Genomic DNA, 9,779 nt, shown 5'->3' with positions numbered 1-9,779 from the left:
TTTGAGCCTGTGTATGTTTTTCTTCTCCCTATTGTGAAATTTGAAAGTTCTCTTGATTTGTTCCATGGCCACCCTCTACCTGTGCAGAGATGATCATTTCTTTCCTCTCTGGTGATTACCATATCTGTGAGGAGCTCTTTCCTCAATGTGTGGGAATTTTAGAGTAGAGAAGACACAACTGGAAATGGAAGTCTGTTTGTGGTGCCTCTGTGTGGGGTCTCTGTGCCTTAGGTAGAAGAGAAGTTTTAAGGAACAACACATTATCAAATTTTTTAACATACCAGTGTGCGCATAAGGGTCATTGAAAGCAGGTGAAATGAATAACAAGACTTTGTGTTTCTATGGCACTTTTCCCAAGGACATTTATATATCTATAAAGATTACCCTCAAAACCCTCCCTTCAACTGGGTTAAGAGCAAGAATTATCTCCATATTTCATAAGGGGAAACCAGAATAAGATGTGTCTCACCTCTGTCAGTTTTATCCAGCTCAGAAACTGAGTCCCGCTCTCCAAAGATGAGTGCCATCATTCAGCAGACCCACTGCCTCTCCAGCCTGAACTCCCCTGGCCTTTCTGTCATTCTCACTGTGTATAAACCAGTGTTCTTGGCTCTTTATTTGATCTTAAAATCAGTGTTGGGTGAATCAGTCAGAAAATTTGGACATACTGTTCAGAATATGTTATAAATTTATCAAGATTTGCTGGATCTGCAAACCTCTCCTGGCATTCTTAATAGACTAGCAGTCTTCTGTCCCCAGATGACTTCATGAAATGTAGGACTTGTGTGAGAAGATGATACCAATAGTTTCCCCATCGCCCTGAAAGAGACACACCCTGTCACAGCTCCCTGCCTTTACCAGTGCCTCTCTTCCTAGCATGCCTTTTTTCCCTGCCCTTGTCTACATGCAGCATTCCTAGTCACCTTTTAAAACTCAGTTGGACTGTTACCACATCTTTCATCAAGGCTTCACGTGCATTCCCCAGTTCTCCTTTCTTAACAGAGCCCCAGTTTTGTTCAGGTCTTCTCTCCTCTCTCACCAGGATGTGTGCTGATGAAGCTGTTGACTTTAGCCCAGCTCCATGGAAAGCCTAATCAACATAAGCATAATCTCAGTCGAAGATTGGATAAATAATTGTCCTGTGGCCTCAGCTAATCAGATAAGAGAAGAAGCATGTAGGGGGACTCTTGGTCCTCACTGGTGAGATGGGGTTTGAAAAAGAGATGATCAGCTCTCTTCTTCTGGACATGACTGCCGGAGCCAGCCGGCAGGCGAACGGGGACCTGATTGAGGGGGTGAGGATTAGAAAAGAAAGACTCAGAGAAAAGAATGGGATCAGGAGGGCTGCAGCCAAGGCAGAGCTGAGCTGAGCCGAGCTGAGCCCCGAGTTTATTGTTTTACTCCTTTATATAGTACACCAAGCCACAATACCCAAAGCAGTGACCTTTACCTAGTTCCTGCTCTGCACGTACATTCTTGTTCATCGAGACGGGCTGTCTCCAAGGTAAGGTCATAAATCTTTGTGTAAGGTTTCTACTTCCCTAAAGCAAAGGTTAATATGTAATCTTAACTAAGCTACAGGGGGTAGAGGTGCTAGCTCTGCCGACCCACCCTGCGGGTCAACGTGCCAGAGATTCCTCTCAAGGCAACGCTAGGGTCGGCGAGCCCCTGGTGTTTTTCCAGGGCAACACCCTACCAAGGAGGCTATTCATGAGGGGCAGCCAGCCGGCTCCCCACATCTCCCCCTTTCTTTTCTATACTAAAGAGTTAGGTTCTAAAGCTTTTGGGCGAGTGTGTAAATGGAGAGCATGCACTCCTACTTTTAGGATTTTAATATCTTTCATGAGTGTCCTTAATATGCAGGGTGTTATTAAAAAACCAAGGACAACTAGAGCAGCCAATCCGGCTACTCCGAGAATCCCGTGTTTCCAGTCTGTTGCTGAGAGGAACTGTCCCCTCATCCCATCAATCCAAGATTGGGCCATTTCGGCAAGTGAGGTGTCTATTTTAGGTGCTTCTCTTAAGGCCAGGATTTCTTGATGAAGTTGTATTAAGTCTAGAGAGACATTACCATCATGCCAGACCCCTGCTAAATGTTTTTGAACTCTGTCCCAAGGGTAGGAAGAGCTGTTGTATTCCTTGCGGGTCACGCAAATATGTTTAAAATCAGCATGACAGTCTAAGTCTAATCGCAACTTCAAGCTTTGTACTTCTCGCCCTATAATGGTAAGGGTGTCATAGAGTGCATTAAGTCTTTCTTTTACCTTTAGATCTATCGCTTCCTGGGTTCCTAGTGCCTGAGTAACATTGGCACTAAGTTGATTCACCTGATGCGCTGTTTGTATGCTTTGAGACAGTGACACGGCCGCGGTGACACTGGCCGCAATGACGGCCACCAGGGCTGCAATGCCTGCTATTAGGAGGCCAATAAATCGCTTGCTCCGCAGGAGGAGCTCGGTGGCCTCCTTGATTACTTGGAGACTTCTGTCATTATACCATTTTCCTGAGACATTTACAGGAATTATTACAAAGGTGGGTTGGTACATTATCATAAGTTGATAATTCAGAGACACATTATACACACAATTATTGAGGGTACAATTATTACATTGGATCTGCCAATATGAGGCGTCCCGAGTAATGTTTAGGGCGCCCACGAGTAGGGCATAGGGTGGCGGGACATAGGCCTGTACTTTACGGTACTGCCGTGTCAATCCCATAAGGACTGCTGTATTTCCCCGCTCGTCATCAGTTTGGATGTCTCCCCCCATGGCAGCAACGAGTCACCACAGTTGAGTCTGAAATGGCCCCTGGTTTACTGACCAAAAGGACTCAGCAATGGCCTTCCATCTTTGGCCCGCAGCGGACCAATCATGGATCGGGGAACCCCCCGTCGTATTGATCAGTCTGCCAGAGTTCCCTCTGCAGTTCATCCAGTATGGTTGCTTAGTACGATTAGTCAAATCTGCCTCGCAGATAGGCACTCCTTCTGGAGGGGCAGTGGCGCTACCTGCAGCGTTGTCACAAGGATACCAAAGGTCCACGTACCAACGTGTCCAATTTGAAACCAACAAAGCCCAAGGCTGTTGACGGCCGTTAAAGGTATAGGTTCCTCTGAGGACTGGCAGCAGGGATTCAGCCTTAGTGGTGCCGATTTTAAAGCAGCCCGATATATCATTACTTTTGGAAAAGCAGATGGGCTGGTCCTTGGCATGTCCTCGATAGGTGAAGTCTGAGGCCTTTACTGGTTGAATATGAACACTGGAATGTCCTCCCACCACCCAGGTGTCGTTGGTGTAAATCACCACCTCCTCATGCTGCCAGGTTACAGGTTGCAGCAATGGAGGACTGGGCAGGTAGGCCCAGTGAACCGCCGCAGAGGCTCCAGGGGCGGCCGCGACCAGGGCTAACATAGCCAGAAACAGCCGTTCAGGAGTGACCTCCATCCTTTGGTTCTGCACCATCCTCTTTGCCTGGTCGGTCAGTCGCGCGAGGGTCTCCGTCACCGAGTTTGAGGACGCTGGGTTCCGTCGAGGCGGGGCTCGGTCGTGTATGGAGAGGTTTCTCATCCGGTCCACAAGTGTCCTGGGACGCGTGTCGTACCAGCCTCTCCGGGAGCCACCTTGGCGCTTCGGCATCCTGCGGGAAAACACACACATGTCCTCGGCCCCAGATTAATACCGGATCCGGCCCATGCCAAGCCCCATCAAGGGGATCCTTCCATCTCACCAGAGCTTGGTGTTTGGATAAAATCGGCTGCCAAAGCCGCTGGGCTGCAGAGTGACCTTCAGCATCCAAAATTAAAAAATTAAGAATAAAAAGAGCATGATTTAACTGATTCTGTGGGGTTAGGGGGTACAGCTCCCCCTTTTTTATTTTAATTAACTGATTTTTGAGGGTGCTGTGCGCACGCTCGACTATGCCTTGACCCTGTGGGTTGTAGGGAATTCCAGTCTTGCTCTGAATTCCTAACTGGGCACAAAAAGTCTGAAACCGCCGACTGGTGTAACCTGGGCCATTATCAGTTTTAATTACCTTAGGTTGTCCTATAATGGCCATACAGCGTAAGCAGTGAGCAATAACTTGAGTACTAGATTCCCCCGGCAAGGCCGAGGCTACTATAAAGCCTGAATATGTGTCTACTGTAACATGAACAAATTTTTGCCTACCAAAGCTAGGGATATGAGTGACATCCATTTGCCATAGATGGTTGGGGAGCAGCCCTCGGGGGTTGACTCCATAATGAGGAACAGTAGTAAGAGCAGGACATGTGGGGCAGTCTTTTACTATTTGACGAGCCGCCTCCCTGGTAATTTTGAATTGTAGTCGGAGAGTATGTGCATTTTGGTGGTGCAGGGCATGGGATGCCTGGGCGGCAGGCACTCCGACGAGGCAAAGTCGGGTGGCTTCGTCCGCCCGTCTATTGCCTTCAGTTAAGGGCCCTGGTAAATTAGTGTGGGCGCGAACGTGCCCAAAATAGCAAGGGTGACTGCGATTTAAAATGGCCGTTTGTATGGCCAGAAATAATTGCTGCACAGTGGAGTTAGTGGTGCCAATAAAGGGCACGGTTTCAATACACGAGAGCCCTCGGACTACATAGTGACTGTCAGATATAACGTTTATAGGCCTGTGCGCAAAGTCAACAAGCACTCGACACACAGCAGCCAATTCAACCTCTTGGGCTGAAGAATAGGGGGTGGTCCATCTGACAACTTGTTGCTTATGCACATAGGCGGCGGTGCCCGATGAAGAGCCATCAGTAAACACCGTGTCAGCATCAGGCAAAGGCTGGTCCGTCACTATCTTGGGGAAAATAACAGAATGTCTGAGAAAAAACTGCAAAAGTTTATCTGGAGGGTAGTGATTGTCTACCTGTCCTGGAAATTCAGCGAGAGCAATGCCCCAAGGTGTGCATTTCTGGAATAACCAGTTTATCTGGGCTTGAGAATAAGGCACTAAGATGGCCGCAGGCTCGCGCCCGAAATACCGGCAGGATTCTTCCCGTACATGTTGAGTAAGAATTGCTACATGCTCATAGTAAGGGGTTAGCACCCGAGCAGGTGAGGACGGGAGATGCACCCAACGAAGTGGGCGATCCTGCCATAGGACGGCCGTGGGGGAGTGGCTGGTGGCCAATATGCAGGCATACCAAGGCTTATTATAATCACAAAAGGTTGCCTGCTGTAATTTTATGGCTGTCTCAACCTTTTGTAGGGCTGTTCGTCCCGCCTGTGTAAGTTGCCTTGGCGAAGACGGGCTTGAGTCACCCTTAAGAATGTCAAATAGGGGTTTAAGCTCTCCCGTGGTAAGGCCTAAATAGGGTCTTATCCAATTGATATCTCCAAGCAGCTTCTGAAAATCATTTAGAGTATGGAGGTCGTCTACCCTAAGGGACACCTTCTGGCAGGAAAACAAATCAGGTTGGAGATGAAATCCTAAATAGGCAAATGGTGGGTGACGCTGTACCTTTTCTGGGGCGATAATTAATCCCTGCTTACCTAAATCCTGTTCAAGGTCTGCGAAAGCCCTAAGTAAAATCCCTTCTTGGCTAGCTGCAATTAATATATCATCCATGTAGTGGCATAAGTAGACAGTGGGGTAGCCCTGTCGGACTCGGGACAAGGCTGTGGCTACAAACTTTTGACACAACATGGGGCTGTTTGCCATCCCCTGCGGCAGCACCCTCCAATGGTATCGTTGCATTGGTTCTTTGAAATTTACCGATGGAACACTAAAAGCAAATCTTTTACAATCCTGTGGGTGAAGGGGAATAGTATAAAAACAGTCTTTCAGGTCAATAATGATTTTGAAAGTGTCTCGGGGGATGGCCGCAGGAGTGGGCAGTCCTGGCTGAAGAGCGCCCATAAGTTCCATGGTTTCATTAACTTTTCTTAAATCCTGGAGCAATCTCCATTTTCCAGATTTCTTTTTAATGACAAATATGGGGGAATTCCAGGGGGAGTTAGAAGGCTCTATGTGGCCCTGCCGGAGCTGGTCCTGCACCAGGTCCCTAGCGGCAGCTATTTTCTCCTCAGACAGGGGCCATTGATCTACCCACACAGGCTGATCTGATTTCCATGTTATTTTATCAGCGTGGGTAACAGGAATATCAAAGGCCCCACCTAAAAATACCCTAGGCCTGTGCGACTAGGGCGTGGCTGGGGCTGCAAGGGTTCTGTGATTCCAGTTCCGGCCTTCCCAAGTCCCTGGTCAGGGAGGAGGCCTTGGTCGAGTAGCTGTTGGGTAACTGCTGGATTGGAGCTGTGGAGGTATACTCCCATGCGCTCCATAATATCTCTCCCCCAGAGATTAACAGGGAGGTCTTCTAGAACATAAGGCTGAAACTCTCCCCGATGCCCCTCATTATCTGCCCAGGTTAACAGTCGCGAACTTATCTTAGGGGCTTTACTTTGGCCGATGCCCTGCAAGTCAGTCATGGCAGGGTGAATAGGCCATTGGGGAGGCCAATGTCTCTGAGAGATTACAGAGACATCTGCCCCTGTGTCCAAGATGCCTTTAAAAGGCTTCCCATCAATCAAAAGAACCATCTCTGGCCGCCCCCTTTTTATGGGTTGAATCCAATAGGCATCGGAGGACCCAAAACCTTGGGTTCCCCGAGTTCTCTTTGTTACAACCTTGCCTTGTTCTACGAGGGGCAGCAACACTATTTGGGCGATTCTCTGTCCCTTATTTATAGTAGCCACATTGTGAGGAGCATGAGCCAGTATTTTTATCTCCCCCGTATAATCTTGATCTATAACTCCAGGTGCAACCAATAGACCTTTCATGGTGATGCTGCTTCGTCCTAGGAGGAGTCCCACCGTGCCTGGAGGCAGTGGCCCATAGACTCCAGTGGGCAAAGTCTGCATTCCCATGGCTGGTGTTAATACTGCATAGGTGGCGGAACTGAGGTCCAGTCCTGCGCTCCCTGAGGTGGCTCGGAAGAGGTCACAAATGGATTGTTTGCCGGGGGTTTCCCCAAAGTCTCCCCCTGCAGAGCCCCATATGTTTGCAGGGCCTGGGGCTGGCCCCTCCGCCAGTTTCCCGACGGGATGGTAGAGGCGAGGGGCCGTCCCTGCAAGTCCAGTTTCGATTTGCAGTCCCGGGCCCAGTGATTTCCCTTTTTGCATCTTGGGCAGAGGCCAGGACTGGCTCCTTGCGGCGGCCCTGCAGGTGCAGGGCGGCCTCTAGCGGCTCTCTGTGGACAATCACGAGTAAAATGTCCTATCTGGCCGCAAGAGAAGCAGCTTCCTGGGGGACCAGGGACCCGTTTCCCTTTTCCTCGCCCCTTACCATGCTGTTGTAAATATTGTTGCATGGTTTGCCCTCGTAGAGCGGCCGCGAGGGTCACCCCCGTGGTATAAGAGGGCCCAATGTCCTGACAAAGTCGAATATAATCATTTAGAGTTCCCTTTTGGCGATAGGGTCGCAGGGCCGCCTGACAAGTTGAGTTTGCGTTCTCAAATGCCAGCTGCTGCACTATAATAACATCGGCCTTCCCGTCCCCCAACAATTTTCCTGCTGTGTCCAGCAGTCGAGATACAAAATTCTGATATAATTCATCTGCACCTTGCCTAATTTTTGTTAAATCCATAGTAATATTTTTGGTGGTGGGCAATTTTTTCCATGCCTTTTTGGCTGCAGCTGAGACTTGCGCATACGTCCCTATCCCATACTGGAGTTGAGTCGGTGTATCAGCAAAAGGGCCTTCCCCTAAGAGTCCTTGCAGATCTGAGGGTATATTATTGCGCAGGTTAAGGCGATGTACTTTCTCACACTGCTCTGTGTACTCAGATTTCCACAGTAAATAATCCCCTCCCGACAGACATGCTCTGGCCAATTGTTTCCAATCATTGGGGCACATAGTATATTCCGTGTCCAGAGCCTCTAGGATGGCCTCCGTGTAAGGTGCCGTGGGCCCGTATTGGGCACAGGCAAGCTTGAGTTCCTTCAATTTTTTAAAATCCATGGGCCCATAAACTCTGTTCGGGGGATTATTTCCCTGAGCGGGCTGTTCAAAAATTGGGTAGCATATGGATGCTTCTTCCTCAAACCCTTCTAAAGACTCGCCTTGCTGTCGTGCCTGAGCTAAGGTTAATTGGAGCGACGATCTGGGTGGAAGCTCCGTTTTTACCTTACCCCACCCGGGGTCGTTGATTTGACCCGGCCCCTTCTGTGCTAGGGCAAGCAGGGCACGCTCTCGGGGGTCTAGTATTTTAACCCCTGCCTGTCCAGCGTGCGGCAAGGCAGTCCTCGCTGCAGCAGCACCAAAACCCGTCCCAGGGTAACTAGGGGGGTCATCTGTACCCCCTCTCATCCCGCCAGAGCCTGGACCCTGCAAGAGATCTCTCATCTGTTGTAACAGATCCTGCATCTTGCTCTGTACCTCCTCCGCGGTGGCTGCGGAAGGGGTAGGGTCAGACCTTTTTGTGCACTCTTCAGAAAGAAAAGCAAACTCCCCATATCTCTCTCTCTCATACTCTGCAGCGGCTTCTTCAAGATCCCCCTCTTCCTTAGGGGTGAGTCTATCAGGCCGGCTATTGCCAACAAGAGGCCCCGGCTCAAGCGGGGGAGCGGTGGCCACATCCTCAGAGTGCGGACCTTTCACAGAGTCAGCACGGGTTTCTGGGGGAGGATCCATGCGGGTGCCTTCATGCCGAGGGTCAAGGCTGTCCCTAACCAAGGTCCAAAGAGAAAACGTTTCTACTGGCATCTTTTGGGGTCCATGGGCCTGAAAATATCCCTGCAAGCGTTCTCCTACCTTGTTCCAAGTTTCTAAACTTACTGTGCCCTCCTCAGGGAACCAGGGGCACACTTCCTCCACAAACTGCAAAAATGTACGCAGTTGCGAGGTACTAACCTTGGCGCCCCTAGAACGGAGCATTGTTTTTAAGACTTGTGCGAACAGCATCCTACTATTCTCCTGTCCCATGATTTCTTACTCCCGATATACTAACCGCCCTCCCTGCTACCCCTTCACTTACCCAGTAGCGTTGCGCGCGTTCCCCGAGCGGTGTCCTCTACCGTCGTCCCAGGTTTTCAGGTCCCTGTTCGGGCGCCACTTGCCGGAGCCAGCCGGCAGGCGAACGAGGACCTGATTGAGGGGGTGAGGATTAGAAAAGAAAGACTCAGAGAAAAGAATGGGATCGGGAGGGCTACAGCCAAGGCAGAGTTGAGCTGAGCTGAGCCCCGAGTTTATTGTTTTACTCCTTTATATAGTACACCAAGCCACAATACCCAAAGCAGTGACCTTTACCTAGTTCCTGCTCTGCACGTACATTCTTGTTCATCGAGACAGGCTGTCTCCAAGGTAAGGTCCTAAATCTTTGTGTAAAGTTTCTACTTCCCTAAAGCAAAGGTTAATATGTAATCTTAACTAAGCTATAGGGGGTAGAGGTGCTAGCTCTGCCGACCCACCCTGCGGGTCAACGTGCCAGAGATTCCTCTCAAGGCAACGCTAGGGTCGGCGAGCCCCTGGTGTTTTTCCAGGGCAACACCCTACCAAGGAGGCTATTCATGAGGGGCAGCCAGCCGGCTCCCCACACATGACGTATGGCCTTGGGGTGACTCCCATCTTCTCACCTCCAGCCTGAGGATGAAGCAGACACTGACAATGGCAGAGACCAGGATAAACCCAGGTCCCTCAAGGCTTTGTAGAGTCATTGAAACAACCAAACTTGAAATTGGCCCTGCCTCTGGATGCCTTCTTATGTGACATAATAAATGTCCTTCTTAATTAAGTTAGAGCTCTACTTTCTGTTTCTTGCACCTGAAAACTT

General features: G+C 49.7%; 1 protein-coding gene across 1 annotated transcript; it reads right to left on the bottom strand.

The window, feature by feature from the left end:
- Positions 1-1,754: 1,754 nt before the first annotated feature.
- LOC308557879 (endogenous retrovirus group K member 13-1 Env polyprotein-like) lies at positions 1,755-9,076 on the bottom strand (the record flags this gene model as incomplete). Its single annotated transcript, XM_081138795.1, has 3 exons — positions 8,985-9,076; positions 3,441-3,639; positions 1,755-2,810 (listed from the first exon to the last, which is right to left on the bottom strand). The coding sequence occupies exon 3, from the start codon at positions 2,769-2,771 to the stop codon at positions 1,755-1,757; it is 1,017 nt and encodes a 338-aa protein (XP_080994921.1). The 5' UTR covers positions 2,772-2,810; positions 3,441-3,639; positions 8,985-9,076.
- Between the last annotated feature and the right edge of the window lie 703 nt (positions 9,077-9,779).

The sequence above is a fragment of the Miniopterus schreibersii genome, assembly GCF_964146895.1.
Source record: "Miniopterus schreibersii genome assembly, chromosome: 5".
Lineage (NCBI taxonomy): Eukaryota > Metazoa > Chordata > Mammalia > Chiroptera > Miniopteridae > Miniopterus > Miniopterus schreibersii.
This window is presented reverse-complemented; position numbering and strand designations above follow the sequence as displayed.